Source organism: Mercurialis annua, linkage group LG5 (assembly GCF_937616625.2).
Source record: "Mercurialis annua linkage group LG5, ddMerAnnu1.2, whole genome shotgun sequence".
Classification (NCBI taxonomy): domain Eukaryota; kingdom Viridiplantae; phylum Streptophyta; class Magnoliopsida; order Malpighiales; family Euphorbiaceae; genus Mercurialis; species Mercurialis annua.
Genome location: NC_065574.1, coordinates 51133858 through 51158106, shown reverse-complemented (window position 1 = coordinate 51158106; position 24249 = coordinate 51133858). Strand labels below are relative to the sequence as shown.

Genomic DNA, 24249 nt, shown 5'->3' with positions numbered 1-24249 from the left:
GGCGATTAATACCATTTCAAGGAGCAACTTGCGAATTGAAGGACAATAAGCTTACAAGTAAAGGAGGGAAATTGTCAAAAAGAGCTAATTGCCCATAATATATAAATTTATAATTAATCTGTTTATAAAATTAATTTATATATTAATTATCCATTATTTACAAGTTGAAGAGGTAAATCTCTATTTAAGTCTGATAAAGTTATATGAATATTGTATGTATATATAATTTAAAAATGAAGAAAAACATAATATAAGATAAATATTTGGATAATTGAATAAGAATCATAAAAATTCCTAACTTCATTTACAGTTTGATTGGACCACAAAATCTAATTGCACCTCCCCATCACTTATTTCAATTTCTTCCAAAATTTTATTTTCCCTCAATTTAGTAATAACTTTCCAACTACCCAAACAGAAATTCACATGTAATTTTAGTCTCAATACCACCTTTCACCTCTCCCCAAATACTCAAAATCTTTATGAGTATCATTGCCTCTCTAACCTGTAAAAACCCATGATTATCATCCTTCTTCTATCTTTGTCCAATCCCATCCATCCATCCATCAAAGGCTTATATATACGTGCAGTATGCTATCTTTTCTCATATTGGGTCCCACTTCCCCATCCTTCCACGTGTCAATCATTAATGACTTCGGTGGAACCGTACATTACCCCTTTCATAACATTCTAATTCTATTCCAAGTCCTCACCGAATGTCAATAGTATGTATATTTTCTACAACGACCTTTATCCTACGTAATCGTTACGCCACATTATTTTAAAATAAAATAAATAAATATTTATAATAGAGATTTTGTATTATTATTATTTAATTTTTTATATGGCTAATTGACTATTAATTTAGTGCATAAATTGCCTTTTTTAGACAAAAAGAGTAATATATTTATCTAATGCTATTTTTCATAAAACAAAATATAACACACTCGAGTTTGATATCGAATTTGACATAACTCAGCCTCCGCTCGGCACATTTATCCCATAATATAGATAGAAAGTTTCGATCCATGATAAATGGATTGAGATTCCCTCAAGTTCATTTTGAACTTGAGGGGGTCATGTTCATGATCTACACCGTTCATTATAAAATGAACGGTGTAGATCAAAAATGTACAATTTTAATCAAATTAATCTAGGCCGTTCATTTTATAATGAACAGTGTAGATCGTGAACATGACCCCTCAAGTTCATTTTAAACTCGAGAGAATCCCAATCCATGATAAATTGGTATGAAATTATATAAAAAATTCGTTACTCAGGCCATTTTTATTATTATCATCATTAATAACTATTATTATTATGAGTGTTATTATTTGATAATTGTTTTACTAATTGTTTAACTATTCAGTATTCGGATCCTCTGTTTTAACCCACCAAACTGGTCAATATCCAAATTAACCCGGTCAAGAATGTTTCAGCATCGGAATCCGAAATTCATCCAGTATTGTCCATCCACGTGGTGCAGTTTAACAGGTCCATTCTCTGGAATCCAATGACAAATTTTCCCCTTATAAAAATCACAACGCACTCCCACCCTTTCTTACTCTGCTCCATCACCACCCCCAAATACTTCACACAAAACAAAAATGGCGCCAAAATCCCACACTTCCAATTTCCGAGTCGCCGTTTTTCTCCTCCTCCTATTTTTCCGTCCAATTTCCGGCGGCACCAAACACGACTACCACGACGCTCTTCGCAAGAGCATTCTCTTCTTCGAAGGCCAACGCTCCGGCAAACTCCCCCCCGATCAACGCGTCAAATGGCGTAAGGACTCCGCATTGCACGACGGCGCCTCCTTCGGTGTAAGTTTTCTCAACCTCCACAGCTTGTAATTAATTTCACTTTTTTGTCGCTAAATTTACTTTAATGCTAATAACAGAGGGATTTAACGGGAGGATATTACGACGCCGGAGATAACATTAAGTTCGGATTCCCAATGGCATTCACGGCGACGTTACTGTCATGGAGCATAATCGATTTCGGAAGAAACATGGGACCGGAGCTAAAAAACGCCGTTAAAGCAGTTAAATGGGTGACGGATTATTTATTAAAGGCGACGGCAGTACCTGGCGTCGTTTATGTTCAGGTAGGCGACGCGTATTCGGATCATAACTGTTGGGAAAGACCTGAGGACATGGATACGCTACGAACGGTGTACAAGATCGACGCCTCTCACCCTGGATCTGACGTGGCGGGTGAAACTGCTGCTGCATTGGCTGCTGCGTCCATTGTGTTTAGATCACGTGATCCTGCTTACTCTAGATTACTTCTCGATCGAGCCGTTAAGGTACGTCATTTTCACACTGGATTATTTTTAAATTTTTCACCCCTTCTTCTTTTAGTAAGACTGTAAAAAAATGGATACTCTTATCTCACTGCTAAAACGGTTTAAAATTCATTGTAAAAAAGGATTTTGTACCATTTATGATTATGAGTAGTTAGTTAATACATAGTCGTTATTGTTGTCGTTATTACTTGGTACGTTAATTTATTGTGTTTCTTTAATTGCTATGACAAATAATGTGTCAATCATTGATTGGTTCTGCTCATTTTAGTGAGTGTGGACATAGAATCTAATCAATTAAAGAAGAATTTTTCATAATTGAGGTTTGATGTTGTACCTGTTTACTAAATTTTGCATGTATTAAGAGTTATAATATGCTCAATTATTAATTATAGTAGCATTTTCAGACTATAATATATTTTTGATTGATCAACTTTAATTGGAGTTTAAACTCTGCTATCTCATAATGTGTTTATTAAGAAATTTAATTTTTTAGATAAAATAATTAAATTTATATAAAAAAAATTATACCACATTTTTTTCTCTTTTCAGGACATTTCACTATAATTAATGAGCTTTGATAAATTATAAATATTTTAGAAATATTTCTAAAAATGAAAGGCTAAAACTGTAAATTACATAGCACAATATAGCTAGCTATTTATAGTTAGTTACTATAAAAAAAATTCTGACCGTTAATGTGCAACGGTAATTTTCATTAGGTGTTCGATTTTGCTGATAGACACAGGGGAGCGTACAGCAACAGCCTACGTTCAGCAGTGTGCCCTTTTTACTGTGATGTAAACGGTTTCCAGGTAACACCGCCGCTAGAATCCTGCCGTTAGATTAGTAAATAGTAGTATAAAAGTTATTTTCTTGGAAACATATGAGTGATTCTTGGAGATTCTCTGTTTTACTCTAAAATACTTTACTGTTGTAGGATGAGCTACTATGGGGAGCAGCATGGCTGCACAAAGCTTCTCGCAGGCGCCATTATAGAGAGTATATAGTGAAAAACGAGGTCGTATTGCATGCTGGAGATACCATCAATGAGTTTGGCTGGGATAATAAGCATGCTGGTATTAACGTCCTTATCTCCAAGGTAAACAAATATAAAAACCAAATCAGCAGCTTAATTTACTTAAATTAATCATATTTTTTGCATTATTATATGTGTGGTTACTTATCATACCATTTTGTCTTCATCTTAGTGTTATTGTTCTTTCTGTCTTGTGGTATTTTGTTTTGATGTGGGGACTGGTTTTTCATTTATCTGCTAATTTTTGTAAAGTAGGAAAAATTATGTGTGTCACGTGGTGAGGAATGAGTAGAGAACATGACTCAAAAGGTAGGGCATTATTGAGTAGGTCCTACACATGTTGTTGGGCCCATCAGTTTAGAACTTTAAGGATAGAAACAGTTTAAAGGACTGGATAGAATCACATAAAAGCCTAGATCAGAGGAAGAAAAAAAGTTATGGATAACTTGAACAACAATAATGCATTTTTGGGAGTTCATGATGGGTTGTTTAGACTTGACCAATCTAGATCAAAATGGGGAATAAAATTTAGTATAAATATTAGAAAACCATAACAAAATTTAGACAATAATTTTGAATGATTGCACATGATTTACTTAAAATTCGGTTGTCATGTGAGCACCCTTTTTAGTTTCTTTCATTACAGACTAATAGAAGAACTTTTTTGAGTTCCAAAACTCAATGAGAAATGCTACGAAACTAAAGCAATGAAAATGGCAAAAAAAAGCCATTAAATTAGGGAACTTTGTTATTGTGCTGTCCCTTCAATTCAGAACCAATAAAAGAAGTGCCCTCAAAGTCTATGCATCCTTCAATATAAGATCTGACAATAGTAAGTGGGTCCCGAAAAATACTGAGGTGCATGTGCCAAAAGGCTGGGACTTCGGTTCTTCCCATACTTTGTGATGAGCAAGTAGTCTCCTTTTTATATTTACTTCGTAAATAAATTTTGGTTTATGACGATATGAACAATGTTATTTGATCAAGATCGTCACTCCAAAATGAATTTTTGGGTTTTTGTAACAATTTAGCAAGTCTAAGTGATGTGCATTGAAACTTACCTATAAAGACAAACTATATGATTATGATTATAATATACTATACATTATTAATGTTATCTTTTTAACTTATTGACAGGAAGTGTTGATGGGAAAAGCAAACTATTTTCAGACTTTCAAGCAAAACGCAGATGCTTTCATTTGTTCTTTATTGCCTGGAATTTCTCATCCGCAAGTTCAATATTCTCCCGGTATTGTCATTATAAATTAATAATAATTATACACCTTGCTAATAATTCTTGACAGCTAAATCACAACATATACTACTATATACTAATGATCAAGCATATGATTAGTTAGATAAGCATGTGAATAAGCTAAATTTGTCAACTATATAACAGTTAAGTAGTATGTTTTAGGGAATTATTGTGTTTATTGTCAAACAAAGTTTTGGAATGTTACAAAATCCAAATATTGCGGCTAATAAATTTGATAATGTGCACTTATTTTTAAGTACTTAATGATCAATGATAAAATAACTAATAGTACTTTTTTTATATATTTGTTTCCAAAAGGTGGCTTGATCTTCAAGGCTGGAGGGAGTAACATGCAACATGTAACGTCCTTGTCTTTCCTGCTTCTGGCTTATTCTAATTATCTTAGCCATGCCAATAAAGTCGTGCCATGTGGCCAGATTACTGCCTCCCCTGCCCTCCTCAAACAATTGGCCAAACGTCAGGTATAATACTGTAGTTATTTTTTCAATAATGTAGGAGTATATGATAATTTAAATAGTATATAGTAATTAAATGAAAACTAGTATTGGCCCCATCACCAATCAAGCAATTATCATTTAATTAGTGGACCATCTATTTAATTTGTTGTACATCACTAGGATAAATAAATAACGGCTATACATTTGTTTCTTCTAACATGTATGAAAAGGATGTCTGTTTATCACGTGACTGCCTAGTAAAGTGTTAGGCTGAATACATAGTTTGACCCCTGAACTTGTACCCTTTTACCCATCTAACTTCTAAACTTAACGTCTCACCTATCGAACCTCTGAACTTGTTAAATAATCCGATTTGACCCCTGAACTTGTTAAATAATCCGATTTGACCCCTGAACTTGATAAAAACGTAAACATTGAACCCCTCCGTACACAATTTCTTCTAGAATATTTCAAGTGACAGGTGGCACGGAGGGTTCAATATTTACGTATTTATCAAGTTTAGGGGTTAAATTGAATTATTTAACAAGTTCAGAGGTTCGATAGGTGAGACGTTAAGTTTAGAGGTTAGATGGGTAAAAGGGTACAAGTTCAGGGGTCAAACTATGTATTAAGCCTAAAGTGTTATATTAATCAAAGTTGACACTGCTGAAGTTGTAAATATACAATATTTTGACTTTCTGTAATACATGTCTACTTTAATGGAAATAAGAATCCGACTCTACATTTTCAATTAATTCAAATAAAATTGAATTGAATTAAATTAAACTTAACTGAACTAAAAGTTTAATTGTTTTATTCTAAATTGAATAGAAATAAAAATAAAAAAAAGATAATATTTGTATTTTGTGATTAGGTGGACTACATACTTGGAGATAATCCATTGGAGATGTCCTACATGGTTGGATATGGACAAAGGTACCCACAAAGGATCCACCACAGGGGAAGCTCGTTACCATCAGTTCAGGCCCACCCGGCCCGTATAGGGTGCAAAGCTGGGTCTAGATATTTTCTAAGTCCAAATGCCAACCCTAATGTGCATATTGGAGCAGTAGTTGGTGGGCCAAATGTCACAGATGCTTTTCCAGATTCCAGGCCATATTTTCAAGAGTCTGAGCCCACTACTTACATTAATGCACCTTTGGTGGGCCTGCTGGCATTCTTTTCAGCCCATTATTAATTGGCTGCCCCCATTTTAAAGTGTAAAAAGAGGATGAAGATAAAAGAAAAATGATTTTTAGTGGTGTGCAAAAATTGGTCACCCTGCTGCCTTATGTAAGTCCTACCTATTATTGTTAAAGATTTCAATTGTTCCTAATGAAAAGAAAGAAAGTTGTTTGTGCTAATTCAAGGCTCAACTTAATATATTTTTTCTTGTATTTGTAATTTCGGGTTTTGTTAAGTGGAAAATGTAATGAACTACTTATATCAGAATTTTCATATCAGTAATTGTTTAAAGATAAAAAGAAAAAAGTTTACAACCGAATTATTGTTACATCCATATTTTAAAATAATCACATTCTAATTTTCTTTAACTAACACCCTCTAGTAAAACATAAAATCGAGGGACAATAATTATTTTTAAAATTTGAGAAAAAAAAAGTAGTTAGAATGTAATCTAGAATAATAGTAATTGTCCCTAAATTATATCATTTTACCGTGTACACAAATAGCTAGTGGACAACAAAAATATTTTTTTTCTTATCACTAAGCGATTCAACCAAAGAGAATTGTATATAGGTTTGGTGTTAAAACAATTAGACCTTTGAATATTTTAAAATTTTATCTAAATTTTATAAAAGTTATAAATTTATACTAATTTGATTAATTAGTTAAAAATATATCCAATTTTTTAAAATTGATTTAATTATGTCTATGTGGTAACTAAATATATATCTTTTTAAAAAAAAATAGAAAGAAGAGGAGTTAAAATTAAGATGCCACAATTATTCGATTAAATCAACTTTGAAAGATATTAATTCGATTTTGGAAAATAGTAATTCAATTTTAAAATCGAATAGATTTTCAGCACTTATTGTCAAATTTAAATAAATATACAACTTTTAAAAAAATTGTATAGACTTCCAAAAAGTTAAAATTATTTAACTTTTTAACAATAGTCAAGATTGTTTATACTATACATGCTCCCATAATTCTCTACAATTTTCTTTTTGTCGAAAATTCTCTCAATTATATTTTATTAAAGGCTAATCCTCTGAAAAACCATTCACCTTTCAATTTCCTTTCATTTGCACCCTCATCTTTCAAAATCCCCAATTTTACCCTAATTTCCACCTTTCACTTTCAATTACACCCTTAAATATTAAATTGACCTATTTTACTGCAAAAAGTTCAAATTAATACTTTATATTTCAACAAATATTATAAATAGTATCTAATTTAATTAAGTTTATGGAATTAAAACGGTAAAATTGAATAAAAGTGAATGTGAAATTTAGTAATTTTTGAATTATTTTTTAGAGAAGATGCTTTTATTGTTGAAATTTTAACATTTAGTATTATTTAGAAAATGAGTAAAAATAAAAAATATTGATTCGAAATTTTTTGAGTGAAAAAAGGTCAATTTAATATTTCGAGGGTGCAATTGAAAGTGAAAGGTGGTAATTAGGGTAAAATTGGGAATTTTGAAAGGTGAGGGTGCAAACGAAAGGGGGTTGAAAGGTGAGGGAATTTTTAGAGGATTAGCCTTTATTAAATAGATTCCTGGTTATTTTTGAAACTGAAGGACATTTTTCTGGGTGTGATTACATACTTTTCAATTGTACTATTTTATATTGGCTTAATGGTAAAAAAAATCCAAACCTTTACAATTTGTTGCAATTATATCCAAACCTTTTAATTTTTGCAATAATATCCAAATTGCATTATTTTGTTGCAATAATATCCAAATTGCGCTTTTTATGTGATTTTTTTGAGTTTTTTTGCCATTTTTGGGACTTTTACTATATTATTATACATCAAAACATAATAATAGCCTAATATCTTTATTAAAAACAACAATTTTAGCCATCAATTTGACTATTATTGCTATAAAAAATGCAATTTGGATATTATTGCAACAAAAAAATGCAATTTGGATATTATTGCAAAAATTAAAAGGTTTGGATATAATTGCAACAAGTCGTAAAGGTTTGAGTTTTTTTTACCGTTAGGCCTTTTATATTTGGCTGTCTTAATCTCCTAGATGTATTCGAATATTCAAAGCATTAATTTATTCTTTGATCAAAGACTTTCAATGTTAAATAAAAAGAATGAGGACCCTTAGGTGTCATTTTGTTTAAAATTCAATAATTTTTAGGAAATAAATTTTTAGAAATTTAATTATTCAATAAATTAATATGCAGAAAATCAATAATTATTTTATTTGATTTAATTATCAACTTTTGAAAAAAATTACTATTTTATTTTTGGTTAATTAAATTTTAAATTAATGTTCTTAATAACTAACTAAGCTAATTAAATTTATAGATATAATTATATTTTGTATCAATTTAACTAGAGAAATATAACTTATTTTTTTCCTTTGAAAAGTCATTTTTCTAATGAAAAAAAAAAGCCAGAGTCTCAACTTAGTAGAATGAAAAAGTAAACAAATAAAATAATAAGTACTAATTTTTTAAAATAAACTTATTCCCAACCAAGCGAATATGAACCAGTTTCCTTACGTTCCTTTTTCTGTATTGTTGATTAAAAGAACCATTGTTTTCAAGTCTTCTTTAAATTGTTTATCTACAAATTTAAATTCAACAGACAAAATGTAATTATTAATTAAATCAATTTCAATATTAGATGCTGCAATCTTTTCCTATGACACAAATAGTAACAATGCCTCTTATAAGTGGTTGAACCAAAACAAATTCAGCCGCAGCTAAATTTTATCTGATTATTTAATTTGTTTTTAATCTTTTTAATAATCCGAATTTAATCTATTTCTAATTAATTTTACTGTAAATTTTACCTCATTTTTAAAAATTACAAAATTTCAAATGGCATCGTGGGCTAAAACATGTCCAAGGCGGGATATAATATCACCCCCGCGTCTTATTATTAGATTATTTTCAAGAAAAATTATAATTTTCAATTTGATACAAAAATAATGCAAAACTCCAGGTACTAACAAAGGACATGAATTAATTAATCAAACTAATAAATAAAATAATCATTATGGAGAAAAATCAATAACGATGGCTTTCAGAATAATAAAAACTAAAATTAATTTGAATCAATTATCTAGAAGGACAACGTTCGTAGTTTCAAACTTGCGTGTACATCAATTTTCAAATATAGTTGTCTCCTATATAATCAGAGGGTTTTGAGCACTCATTGGATCAACTTAATTACATATTATTAACCTCATTAATCATTTTTCGAGTACTGATTTCATTAACCTCGTTAATTATTCTGCTTAATCATGTCTTCTCAGCCACACGATCACTCTAAAACTGATCTGGTCCCTTGGTCAACAGGGATTTGTGATTGCTCCTCCGATTTGCGAACCTGTAAGTAAATTTATTAAATTTTTTTTTTAAAATATTGGACGTGAAATGTAGCGTATATAAATTTAAAGTGATAAATTTATATGCAAATAGATGGATATTATTGTGCAGAAATTCAAATTTGAAACGAGTAGTATACATTTTTACAGAATTATACCAATCATATTACTGATTTTATTGCAGGTTGCATGTCATGTTTGTGCCCGTGTGTTATTTTTGGTCGAGTTGCAGATATCCTTGACAAGGGAAAAACATGTAAGTATTTAAGAATTAGGACTAATTACATATAAAACAAATATCAGTTTCATATTCTTCACTTTATATTTTTTTTACATATATTACCATAAAAAATTTGGCGATTTATTACTAACGTAGCATAACAAATCGGATGCTATAGATAATTGATCATGTTGCTAAATTAATTATTCAACTCAAAATATAATTTACGACCATACTTTTTTTATGAAAAAAAATACAAAACAACAAATTATGCTCTACAATATCAGTACGAATTGTGATCAATTACTCGTGACATTTGACTTGCTATGTTAAAATTTTCAAATTTTATTTTTATTGTTTATACATATATTCAAATCGAATCAAGCCAATTTTGATACTTTTAGGGTCGAGTCTAACTGTACGTCTACGAGATTCAATTCGATTATATCTCATACCACTTTCATACGAGTGAACTCGACAATATTATTAGATTAGTTGCATGATATTAGATAGTAGAATGATGTAAGAAATGTTAAATTTGTTACAGCAACAGCAACAAGTGGGGCTCTATATGTAATACTAGCATGCATAGCTGGTCCATGTCTCGTTTCAGCTCCATATCGTTCAAAACTCAGAAGACAATATAATATCGAAGGAAGCCGCCCTAGGGATTGTTTAGTCCATTGTTTTTGCGATCCATGCGCCTTGGCTCAAGAATACCGTGAGCTACAAAATAAGGGGTTCAATATGAAATTAGGTAAACCCTAAAATTTATTAATATTAAAGTTAATTGTAAATTAAATCACAAACTTATCCTGACCTGTGATCACAACACGAACTTTGAAACTTGACAATGTCATAACTAACTTTCATTTTTTAGCAAATTGGTACACCGAGTTAAAAGAACACTAACTTGGACATTGTAATATACAGCTGCATTGTTGCATGTTAGATGTAATTTCAAATCACGCTAAAGTTCGTGATTAAATTTGCAATTAACTCTAATATTAATTAGTGATCTTAATTAATTAAGTTTAATGTCTAATTTTGTTGGGATTAATATTCCTTAATTGTAGGATGGGAAGGAAATTTGGAGAAGCAGAATGGGAAGGCAGCAATAGCTCCTGAGGTGGAAATTGGGATGCAGAGATAGAGATTTAATTTGTTGTTTTTCTGGTTGTAATATATGTATTTTGAGATTTGTTGTTGATAGTTTTGTCATTTTTTTATAAGGTGTGAAGAGTGGGATTTAATTATTTGAATTTGTTTAAGGGGTGTGATTATGGAAATAATTATTTTGAGTGAAATGAAATTTTGTTTTTTAACATTTATAATTTACTTATGTCTTTTTCAATTTTTGCAACGGTATATTTATGGTGAAAGATGCAAATAACCTTTAAACTTTCGTTATGTTGTTTTGGTTCTGCCATTCTTTTGGCTTGTAACTTGAGATTTTCTCAAGCAATAAAGGTTGCTTCTTTGGTGACTGAATAAAAAAACACTTTTAAATTAAGAAAATGGATGTCTTTAAACTTTAATTCCAAGACGATCGGTCTTTAAATTTATGATATCAGTGAAATCAATTTTTTTTCAGATGGAAAATAAACGGGTTAAGTACACAAATCCCCTAAAACATGCCTTTCCATTCATTTATACCTCACCATTTATCTTTATGCAAATATCTCTCAAAAAAAAAGTTTTCAAAACTACCTCAAACTTTAAAATAGACATATTTTTATTAAGAAAGAGACAATATTACCCTCATATACAATATACCTTTTGATTTGACCAACCCACTAACCGACCACCGCCGGCCAACCATCTCTAGCCGACCACCGCTGGCCGACCAATTTCCGACCAATTTCCGGCGACTTTTCCGGGCAGTTTTCCGGCGACTTTCCGGACAGTTTTCCGGCAACTTTCCGGGCAGTTTTCCGGCAACTTTCCAGCAACTTTCCGGGCAGTTTTCCGGCGAATTTCCATCAACTTTCCGGGCAGTTTTCCGGCGGCTTTCCGGACAGTTTTCCGGCGGCTTTCCGGACAGTTTTCCGGCGGCTTTCCAGCAACTTTCCGGGCAGTTTTCCGGCGACTTTCCAACAACTTTCCGGGCGGTTTTCCGGCGACTTTCCGGGCAGTTTTCCGGCAACTTTCCGGCGACTTTCCAGCAACTTTCCGGGCAGTTTTCCGGCGGCTTTCCGGGCAGTTTTCCGGCGGCTTTCCGGGCAGTTTTCCGGCGGCTTTCCGGACAGTTTTCCGGCAACTTTCCGGGCAGTTTTTCGGCGACCCTTCAGATACATTTGGATTACTCCAGGCAGCCACCATCCACCCTCCGACAACCTTCCGTCGACCCTCCGGCCATAGCCACCTCCGGGTAACTTCCGCCGACCCTCCGATCAGTCACCATTCACACTCCGGACACATCCATCTAACTTCCGGCGACCCCTCTTGGCAACCGATGGCCACCTCCGGATGTTTTTAGCTTTCACTATATATAAAATATATACACACCCTTATAAAATACATTTGGTTGATCTTCAGATGACATTAAATTGAATTTTGGTTGACATTCAACTGATTTTTATTGAAATTTGGTTCATCATTTACATGTAGATATTAAATTTGTTTTGATATATTACATGTAGATGTTAAATTTAATTTGATTTCAAATTTATATGGAATTGATAACAAATTTCAGTAATTAATATTTAAATAAATAAATTTCAATAAAGATAATGAAAATATTTGGTTGATTTGCGGTTGACATTTAGTTGGTTTGCAGTTGACATTTAGTTAATTTACGGTTGACGTTTAGTTGATTTTAGTTGATATTTAATTTATCTTTAAAATTTGGTAAAATTATAAAATAATGACTTTAACAAATTTAAGCGAACTCTTCAAAACAGTAAAAATTGTCACTTGTCAGCATTAAGAAATAAAAAAATAATTATAAATTTGATTTAATATGTTACATCTAGATGTTAAATTTAATTTGATTTCAAATTTATATGAAATTGATAACAAAATTCACTAGTTAATATTTAAAATAAATAAATTTTATTAAAGATAATGGAAATATTTGGTTGATCTTCGGTTGACATTAGATTGATTTACGGCTGACATTTAATTGATTTGCGGTTGACATATATTTTATTTACGGTTGACATTTAGTTGATTTTAGTTGACATTTAGTTGATGTTTAAAATTTGATAAAATTATAAAATAATGGCTTCAACAAATTTACGGGAACTCTTCAAAATAGTAATATTAAAAATAGTAATAATAGTTTTGAATTGTGTCACGGAAGAAGTTTTGAATTCCAATTCCACCAAAGCAAAATGATATTTTATTCTACTTTTTAAATGTTTTACCAAATGTCGAGCGACTCCATGGTTAACTTTATACATGTAAAGATAAATTTAATTTTATTTCAAATTTATATGTAATTGATAACATATATAAATATATAATATCTAAATAAATAAATTTCGTCGAAGATAATATAAATATTTAGTTGACATTCGGTTTATTTATGGTTGACATTTAATTGATTTAAGTTGACATTTAGTTGATATTAAGTTGACATTTGATTTATCTATTGTTGACATTTATTTGACTTTTAAATTTTATTTTTTTTAAATAAGTGATTCAACTGATTAAAGTAAAACCGTCAAAACATTAGAAGTAAACGTTTCCCAACATTAAGAAGGGAAAAATAGTAATAATTGTTTTGAAATGGGTTCGAATTCCATTGAGAGCAAAATGATTTTTATTTAATTTTTTTAAAATTTGACCACTTTTATAAACCCACAACCGCGGTTGACATTTTACATGTAAAGATCAAATTTATATGTAATTGATAATAAATTACAATAACTAATATTTAAATAAATAAATGTTGTCAAAGATAATAAAAATATTTGGTTGACATTCGGTTGATTTATAGTTGATATGCAGTTGATTTTTGGTTGATCTGTTGTTGACATTTGTTTAATATTTAAAATTTAAAAAATTATAAAATAAGAGTTTCAACATATTCAAGCAAAACCGTAAAAACAGTAGAAACCGACGTTAGTCGATATTAAAAAAAAAATAGTAATAATTGTTTTGAAATGTACCGGAGAAGGAAAAGAAAAAGGAAATATTATTGATATTTGGTTGACAATTAGTTGATATGTGGTTGATTGTCAGTTTATTTTTAGTTGATTTTCGATTGACATTTAATTTATCTTTAAAACTAGTCAAATTATAAAAGAAAAGTTTTATTAAATTTAAAAAAATTGAAAGAAAATAAAAAAAATTGATAAAAATTTATAAATCTTTTAAAATATATATTATAATATAATCTGCATTTGTATATTTAGCGTTAAAAATAATAATTTATAATAAGTATATTACGGAAAAAAAGTTATTTTAAAATTATATATAATTTATTTCAGGTTGACAACAAGTTTACAAGAGGTCTAGATTTAGTTTACATGCACTTTCATAATTATTGTGGAGTATTTGTATATATAATAAAGAGTAAACAGATACAACAAATAAGGTTTGCCTTAGTGGTTAGGCTCTTAGCCAAAGGGAGGAAGGTCATGGGTTCAAACCACACTAAGAGCAATTTGCCATTTATTTAATTCTTTTAATATTTGACCACAACAGTTGACCGATTGACCACTGTTGACCGCCGACCGCCGCCGTTGACCGCCGACCGCCGCCGTTGACCGCCGACCGCCGCCGTTGACCGCCGGTCCGACCACCATCCCCTCACCGGTTAGACCATTCCCCAACTGGTCAGACCATTTTTGGTCCAACCGCCACCTATTCCCTTATTCATTAACTCTTGATGAGGGGTAAAATTGGCTTGTAAATGTTTTGAGGTATAAATGAAAAGATGAAAAATAAAATGAGAGATTTCTGCATATAATTTTTTTTTGAGTCGCTAACGTATACTTTTATAGATATTGAGACATATGGTGTAATTTCCTCAAAATAAACACAGTTAGTTTGAAATAGATCTGTTTATAGGCCAAGTTCGAAGCGAATTTGATGAGCTTTACTAATTTTAATGTGAGTTCAAATCCAGCCCGAGCCCGGTCTCTAGACTTCATATTTTCTATCCAAATCCGGCTTTACACTTTGTAAATACGGGATCAAACCGGCCTTTTTTGGACTTACATGAGAAATTATAGAGAAATAAAAGCCCGAGTTCGTCCACAAAATAAAAAACTTTTTTCAGGCTCGGGCTAGACTTGGTACATAAAATTAGTGTCCAAGCCCGACTTTGGAGGGACGAGCTTGAGCGGGCAAGCCGTGTACTCAAACCATGAACAGGTCTATTATGAAGAACCGATTTGTATCAATTTTATAATTTTAAGAGTCAAGTTACATAAAGTTAAAAGGTACCCCCAAAAATACCAAACTTTTGTGATTTATGCCAGTTATGACCAAATATTTCAAAATAGACAAACATAACCAATTTTTGCATATTATGTTTCTTTTATTGTCATTTTTGAACCGGTTCGATTTTTTAATTGCGATTAAATTTTTTATTCTGACACAACAGGCAAAGATTTGGTATATTATTGTGATTTTATTTTTTTTAATCTTATATACATAACTTTTATGTGGCAAGAAAATCGTTTTAATTCGAATTTGGCTATAAAAGAAACACAATTTGTTAAAACGGATTATATTTGCCAATTTGAAAAGGTTTGGTCATAACTGACAAAGTTCATAAAGATTTGATATTTTTAGAGGGTTTGGCCAAGTTAAAATTTAAGAGTATAAATACTTTTCATGAGAGTATAAGGATATGTTTGTATTTTTTTTTACAAGTATACAACTTTCCCAATGTTACACAATATCCTAAATATTTTTAAAATGATCATTATGATATTACATATAAAGAATACATTTCTAAATAATGAAAAATTAGTTTAAATATAATTAAGAATTATTTACTTTTTTTGACAAAAAATAATTATTTACTTTTTAGATTATATTTTTAGTTGCTATAAGTATATTTAAATCGAATTGAAATGGACGATTATATTGAATTAACAAGGAATTGATCATTGTCTATGAATTCTGATTATATATAAAGTTCTCAAATAGAACAAAAAAAATCACATTGAACTAGTTATAATCAGATAAAATTGATTTTTAATTTTTAAAAGATTTATTTAATTGGTAATAATATAATATATTCTTATTTGCCCATGGAAGATATAGAGTATGGAATTGAAAAGGAAAATTAAAATTAATTATAAAATAATAAACATGCATAACTAAAAAGTAAGATGTAAAATAATCAAAAGTGAAAATATAGATGATATCTACAACTTATTTTACGAAAATTTAAATTTGAGCAAATTATTCTTAGGCTTACAATGAATGTCATTATTTATATTTCTGCCTTTCTTGTTTGAAAAGAAAAAGATACGGTTTTTTATTTTTATTTTCATTCACATTGTAGTCATTTAACTTATTTTATGCGTTAGTTAACTATATCAAAAGAAAATTAATAAAAATTTAATTTTGATTTAATCTTCAAAATTTATTTGTAATACAAGTATAAATAAAAATTATATTTTTATAAGACTCAATGTCTTAATAAATTTAATTATTTTTTATATTTAAATTTTTATAATTTATTTTTTTACTTCATTTACTTTTAAAACTAAAAAAATTTAAAATCTTAACAAATATTAAAACATTAAATCAAATTCCTCAAGCATTAAATTTTATAGTTTTTATTTCAAATATATTAAATATAAATATAAAAATTAAATTGAACTTAATTTTTTTAATTAAGTCATTGACTTTGTTAGCCAACATCAAAATTGAAGGCAAGAATTAAATTATTAACTGGAATATAATGGAAAGACCATATTGTTATTTTCTTTTGGTTTAATTTTAACTACTCTTTTCGTCATGTTGAAGAAGGCATATGTTTTATTTTTGTATGTCTACATTTAAACATTTCGTATCATATTTTTAGTGGAATTTTATGTGTAACTTCTTATTTTTATCCCTTTTCTCTTTATAATATTAATGATATATCTTTAAACACAATTTACAAAACCATAATTAATAAGAATAAAATAGAAAAATAACAGAATTTATTTTATTTTTAATCCAAGCACAGAAAACATATGTCCCTTTTTAAACAAGACGGAAAAATACTAATTATCTTTTCAACTGTTTCCCATTATTAATAAATATTGAAGTAAAATCGATTAATTGATTGTAAGATCAATTTATTACTAATGATTATAAAAATTATGATAATCACATTTCTTAAGATATTTATAGTACATTAAAGTTTCATTGAGAAACTTTCATATTTTTAATTTTATTAAAAATTAGTAAAAGATATAAGAGCTAAATATAAATTAAATCATAATCTTTAGTATGATTTCCATATAAAACTTTAATTTTAAAATCTGGTAAAATTAGTTACCAATTTTCATATTTTGACAAACCGGAAACACTGATTTATTTTTTGTTGAAAAAAATATTGATGTAAAAGTCAACACTAATTCGACATTCATATCAGTATTTTTACAACAAAAAATAAGTTACTGTTTCAATATAACAAAAAAAAAATTGGCGATTAGTTTTGTCAAATTTTAAAATTTATGATGTAATTTCAAAATATTCTAACGGTCATAATGTTTTTTTCAATTAACCCAAGATTTGAATATGCTATGGAACATTGATGAAAGAGAAAAGTTGTTGATGTAAACATCAGAATATATACTAATTAGGCAGTCACATCGGCATTTTTTCATGAAAAAATAAATTATTTTTTTTACTTTACCAAAAAATAATAGTTAGTGATTGAGTTTATCAAATTTTAAAATCTATGCCGCAATTTAATATTTTGAAATTTATATTTTCTTTTTGCAATCAACCCAAGATGTGAAAAAAATAATTTAATTTAATTCGGATCTTAAGATTATAAATTCATGTAAATCGACCCTTTAGATAAATTTCATTTATTTCTCCTTTAGGAAAGTTGATTTGCACATTTTTAATTAAGGACTGAATTGCAACGAATTTTCAGATTTAAAGGCAAAAATATTCTTTCATTAAAAAATTAAAGATCATATCAGATCCAATAAATGGAAGTTGACTGAGAAGCCAAAGGTACATATAACATTCAAAGTATATTTATAAAAGAAATATATAAAATTAAAAACTAAAGCGATTGAATGGGAATTTATAATAACAATTCCTATTCCAAATACACGCTTTGTAAACTATAGGTAAGGTGGTTCACCAGGTGAAGCTTCCTTTAAGGTTATCAAATTTACAAGAAAATGACCGGAAAGATATAAAAACATTTTCTTGAATATGTGTCCATAAATCGGGTCAAATATTTTTACGGTGATTAAACTATAATATTTTTACAAAACAGTAATCAAATTATAAAAAATTATAAAATAATATAGTTCTTTTACAAGACGGTAACCGAACTATAAAAAATTATAAAATAGTTATCAGACTATTAATTTTTTATAAAATGGCTACTATTTTGATGACGTGAATGAGAAAAAAAATTACAAATAAGCTGGTAATCTTGGATTAATTAATTTAGTGGTGATAGCTATAGTTAGTTTAGAAAGTTTCTTTCCGTGTATAAAGATATGATTAATTATTAGTTAATCAAATCAAGTACTTAAATTACACTCTTACGTGTCTAGACTAAGTCATTATGATTCTGAAATTTGCAATGCAATTATCACTATAAAACCATACTTCATATTTACATTTCCTTCCATCAATCTTTTATAAAATTTCTCCTTATTTCAGCTATTATATTTAACTCTACTCATTTTGATTTATTTTAAAATCTCAGTATTTTCTTCTATTAATTTTAATCTAATTATATCAAATCATCATCGTCGTCATGAACCCGTCAAACCAAGAAAAATCCTACCTAAATTCATCAGAACCCGCTACCGGAATTCCTGTAAACTCCGGCTACCAACATCAAGGAGCTTGGTCCTCAGGCCTTTGTGACTGTGGCTCCGATTGTAAAACTTGTACGTCTTTCTTGTGAATGAAGTTATTGATTGATATCTTATAATGCATGTTTTCAAGTAATTTAGATTAATTGTGTGGTTAATTTTATTAATTATAGGTTGCATAACATGTTGGTGCCCATGTATCACCTTCGGACAGATTGCTGAAGTTGTCGACAAAGGAACAACAAGTAAGCACACTATTACACAAGTTATTTACGACGACAACAGCGACGAATCGTTGCGGAATATGTTGAATTTACTATTACTGATTATTAATTTTATAAAATATATTTTTGTAATGGAAATTTAGGTTGTGCAACAAGCGGAGCGATCCACGGAATATTGACGTGGTTTACTGGATGCGGATGGATATATTCATGCTTGTATCGGTCTAAATTAAGACAACAATATATGTTACCAGAGAGTCCTTGTAATGATTGCTTGGTTCATTGCTGTTGTGAGCCTTGTGCCCTTTGTCAAGAATACCGAGAGCTTCAAAGCCGTGGATTTGATATGTCTATTGGTAACTTTTTATTACTTGATTCCTAAATTTATATGATTAACTACATTTTTTCTTGTTAATTATACAATCGTTGAGCTACAAAATAAAGAAAATAGATGAATGTGATTGTTAAGATTCGAATTCACGATCTCTATAAATAGTTTAAAAGTAAAAGTATAAATTATACTACTCTATCGTTGGCATGTAAGTATTATTTTATGCGACTAATTCAACTAAATTTAAGCTAATGGTTAGGGTGAGATCGATTTAGAATTGAAAAAATTATAGCATCCCTCTTTCACATTTAAAGTATATAAAACATAGTAATGGTGTAAAAAAATTAATTTATAATTGACATTTTGTTTTAAAAATTTGAATGTGTAGGGTGGCATGGAAATATGGAGAGGCAGAATGGTGGGCCGGCAATGGCAGCTCCGACGGCACCAGTGTTTCAAGCAGGCATGACCCGATAGATTGAATACATGATATGACCGGGTTGAATTATTTGAAGGCTTTTTGTTTAATCCATCTATAGAGAAATTATTCGAATTTCATGTTATTCAAAATAAAAATGTTCATTTTATGGAGTGCCATTATTTTATTTTATAATGCACGACTATCTTTTCTTTATATGTATGTAAATTACTCGAGTCCTTTTAGTTTGTAATTGCCTGCATATGAGAGCTTCTATTATTAAATTTTTATGGGTTAATAAGACTATTCATTGTAAGTGAATTTTGTTGAGAAAAAAAGAGTGAGTACTGAAAAATGTATACACGCGGTTGTTTATTTATTCAACGGCTTTTTTGAAAAATATTCATAAAATAGAAAAATAATATTAAAAAGACCGCTTAACTATATTTATTATAAAAATACGGGTTGACTGGTAAAAATTAAATATACGGTTTGTATTTGCAAAAACATGGTTGTTTTAAAAAAATTAATTTACTATTAATTTAATAACGATTTACTAAAGATAAATTCCCTATTAATTTACTATCGGTTTATTTTAATAATCAATTTATCAATTGTTTCGTTTTTGAATTGTAAAACTAAAGTAAATTATTGCTTAGTTACTATTAGTTTACTATTACTATTATAAAACATGCATAAATTTAGTTTTAATCTGTTTACTTTTAATTTACTAAAAAGAATAACTTCACTATCGGATTATTTTTAGTTTACAAAAATTAGAGTAAACTATTTAGGTTTACTATTGGTTTACGATGTCTATATATTTTTCAAAATATGCAAATATAAATTAATGGGTCAGTTAGAACTTTTATCAAACATCTTATGCTCATCACCTTGGACGTCAAACATTCAAAGCATGAAAAATACCAAAATTCATATCTATCAGCAATTATTTAAAAAATCAATATGTCATTGACCAAAAACAAGAAATACACATTAATTAAAATTCAAAATTCATTAACCCAAGAGCCTAAAATATTACAAGATCAAAAAATCAAATTGATATATCTACTCTTTTGCAAATTAACGGCTCTTAAACACATGAAATACACAAAAATATGTTTGTCACTCCAGCGGCGAAGACATCGACGGTGATGGCATCTCCAACAGCAGAGGCTAAGAAATGCTGCAATGATGTTAGCGGAGCATTTGAAAAAATTTAGACGGAATAAAGGATATTGATGATGAAGTTGAAAGAGAAGACGTATGAATAGGTAATTTTGCAATTAAAATCTGTACTTTTGCAATCAATTCATCTTGTCTTGTAAAAGTGAAACAAAAGAAAGTATGTTACAAGCTTCTCACTCCCACTGTAAAAAATGAAAATATTTAGGTGTTTTCTGCGTATAGCATTTTCTCTTTTTTGTATATAAACATCGATCTGGTTAATCAAAATTTATAGTATTCTTTTGGTTTCATTTGATGCATATAAATTTTTGATTATTTTATTAAAATTCTAAATAGCACCTTAAAGAGGGTGAATAAGGTATTTTTTTTAATAAAATTAGAGATTAAAAAGGATTTTAGAAAAAGTCGATAAGGGGATTTTATAGTGGTTCGAATTACAAACTGATTTTACATCACTACTCAATCAAAGATTGAGATCTTGTAATTCACTAAAATGGGTGCTTAAACTTACACCAAACTAATTTCAAAGAGTTTTTCTATAGTTAAACTAAAACTAACAAAGTAGATGAGTTTTTAAGGTTAATCACTAACGTACACTAATGGTTAATTAGTGAATAATTGCCAACAATAAAGAAAAACAATCAATATAAAATTGATCCACAATTTATAAAGTAAATGAAAAATTAATTGCAACCACATAAATGTGGTGGTTGAGAGATATCTATAACCTCCGAAAACTCTTCTTCAAGTCATTTAAAAAGATGATAAAACTTGTGCAGGAAAAGGGCAAGCCGCACACCGCTACCTCCTTTGCTGTGTCCGCGACCTGACACAAACTCTGAATTGTTCAATGGTCACTTGACATATGGCAACCTTCTATATGGGGTATTCAAATGTAGCCATAGGGCAGTGCAACGGTACAATGGTCCCGTCCGTGAGAAAAGTTCGAAATCAAAAGGTTAAACTCAAACCCTTGGTTGCACTTGTGTTGGCAAGAAGGTGCTGCTCGCGAAGGGCAGGCCGCGCCTACTACCTAGGGAGTTGCACCCGCAAAAAGATCATGTTTTCTAAGGAATTTTGAAAATTGAATTTTCGCTAAAAGGCTCCAAATTAATCCACAAGTATTTTAATATGTTCATACACTTTAATAAATAATATTTTAAGTGTTAAATTAATTGTCAAAGTCAAAATTAGGAGTTCATCATTTAAAAACTAATAATAGAAATCAAATTAAAATTTTAAATTTAGTTTTCTATCCATTCATATCTAAATTAATATTTTAATTATTTCGACCAAATTAAATTAAATTTTAATTTAATTTAATCTAATTTGAAGGAAAAAAAACAATTCATTGGTTAGTCTTATTAGATTTCATCTTAAACCAATTAATAATAAGTAGAAAGGTTAAACCTATATATAAACACATATGCACTCATATACACAATTAATGTAGGATAATTATAAATAAAATGTGTAGCGTGACTAGGCCGAGCAACCTCTCATGCATTGCATGGGCTAGTCCAAATTCGAACAATTCAAATTTCAAACTATACGAGTGGATAAGACTCTGAAACCATATTATAGTCTTATTTATTTTTTACTCTCTCCAACATTATTTGCGTGACCAAGTAGCAGATATTTGAAGTAGCCAAATCAAAATAGTACAATTTTCCACACTTAATATAGCAAAGATTCTATTGTGTTATTATATTTTGAAAAATACAGTCTCAAGCCAAAAAAAATCACATACAGTTCATAAGTTTTATAACTAAGCTAACAGATAAAAGGCTGGAAGAAAGAGAAGGACCTGGCACAATATCAATATTAATGGGATTAGACACATGTACCGAGCCTTTGCTAGTAGCAAGTGCATCCCCTCATCAACAATGAGTATGTGCGAATGGGTTGAAAGATGAATAGATGGAAGGTGAGAGGAATCACTTATCATATGATCGATTGCATATGTAACAATGATCCATGTAGCATCCGTAGTAATATAATGTTTGACATAGCCGTGTTATCGGTCTTGGAAACATGTGTTATAACTGTATTTGAAGGAGATGTAGCCATTTCTTTATTCGCTGCGACAGTAACAACAACTTGTCCAATTTTCTTTTGACGTTTCTTCAAAAAATTCACCATTCAAAATATCCAATAATTTCATAGAAGCTCTATTTGGAATGTCCATATTCACTATAGTAAGTACAAGTATAAGTATAACCTTTATTGCTGAAATTTTGTTATTTTACTCATTAATAATTTGATAAACGGTTGCGCGTAGTCATGTGAACCATACAATTCGACTGAACCTTAGGTTTACACATAGTGTACCTTTGGTTGTGGTCATGGCATACATATGCATAGCTTGATTTAAGACCATGTGGATCTTTTTTTAATCTTTTGCTTCAAACTTGATAAGATATTAAGTCAAAACCGGCTAGAGAAATATAAACTTGAAAGCAAGTCACATCAAGAACATAAATTTTCCGGTGTTGTAGTACGAGCATTAATCTCTTCTAATACGCCAATTAGTCCTTTATAATATGAATGTAAAAGTCCACCATTTTAGCAAATGGCGAATAATTTTCGGTTCATTTTAAAGAATTGTGTTTCAGCCAAGCTTCCATAAAACGTCTTTGCAACAACTTTTCATATTTGTTTGGGTATTTAAAGACATAAATTGGTGCATCGAGAGTCAGTTCATAGAGTCGATAAGCCAACTCTTGATACAGTTATTGTCAATAAACTAAGTTTTCAATTCCTTGTTATTACATGTGGTTTTGATGATGTATGTGTAAGAAATCTAGATTAATATAAGTGTGTAACACTATTTTAAAATAGGATTAATTTTATAAAAAATCACGACCTTTAAATGAAGTTTCATTTTAATCACAATCTTTAAAAATTGGCATTTAAAGGCACGACCTTTTATTTATAGTTAAAACTTATAAAAATATTATAATGTCACTTATAAAGATGATGCGCATTATTTATAGTTTTTTCTTTTTTTAAATAGCATCATTTGTAGTTGAACACTCTTGATAATACAACTTTTTTAATTTGAGGTAGGCATCACCATGTGACGTGGGATGGAATAAATACAATAAAATAGATAAATTTTTTTTTTTGAAAATCAAGAATGCGTTCTATTAGAATCAACAATCGGTTACAAGCTCATTGACCAGAAAAGGAACACTTCCGTCGAAAACGCAATCCCTACCAAAGAATAAATTCCATTTGGCTAAAGCATGAGCCACTTGGTTACACGAGCCGTTAACAAACTGAAAAAGAACCTCTCGTCCCTCACA

At 29.6% G+C, this 24249-nt stretch overlaps 3 protein-coding genes across 3 annotated transcripts; all 3 read left to right on the top strand.

The window, feature by feature from the left end:
- Positions 1 to 1561: 1561 nt before the first annotated feature.
- LOC126682124 (endoglucanase 8-like) lies at positions 1562 to 6421 on the top strand. Its single transcript, XM_050377701.2, has 7 exons — positions 1562 to 1823; positions 1901 to 2308; positions 3028 to 3120; positions 3246 to 3407; positions 4482 to 4593; positions 4918 to 5081; positions 5932 to 6421. Exons 1-7 carry the CDS (start codon positions 1608 to 1610, stop codon positions 6253 to 6255), a joined length of 1479 nt encoding a protein of 492 aa, XP_050233658.1. The 5' UTR covers positions 1562 to 1607; the 3' UTR covers positions 6256 to 6421.
- Positions 6422 to 9412: 2991 nt separating this feature from the next.
- LOC126680305 (protein PLANT CADMIUM RESISTANCE 3-like) lies at positions 9413 to 11145 on the top strand. The gene is made up of 4 exons (XM_050375408.2): positions 9413 to 9595; positions 9776 to 9847; positions 10359 to 10568; positions 10888 to 11145. The coding sequence occupies exons 1-4, from the start codon at positions 9508 to 9510 to the stop codon at positions 10962 to 10964; spliced, it is 447 nt and encodes a 148-aa protein (XP_050231365.1). The 5' UTR covers positions 9413 to 9507; the 3' UTR covers positions 10965 to 11145.
- A 7443-nt stretch (positions 11146 to 18588) lies between these two features.
- Positions 18589 to 20074, top strand: LOC126680271 (protein PLANT CADMIUM RESISTANCE 2-like). The gene is made up of 4 exons (XM_050375369.2): positions 18589 to 18855; positions 18954 to 19025; positions 19148 to 19360; positions 19724 to 20074. Exons 1-4 carry the CDS (start codon positions 18720 to 18722, stop codon positions 19810 to 19812), a joined length of 510 nt encoding a protein of 169 aa, XP_050231326.1. The 5' UTR covers positions 18589 to 18719; the 3' UTR covers positions 19813 to 20074.
- Positions 20075 to 24249: the final 4175 nt, after the last annotated feature.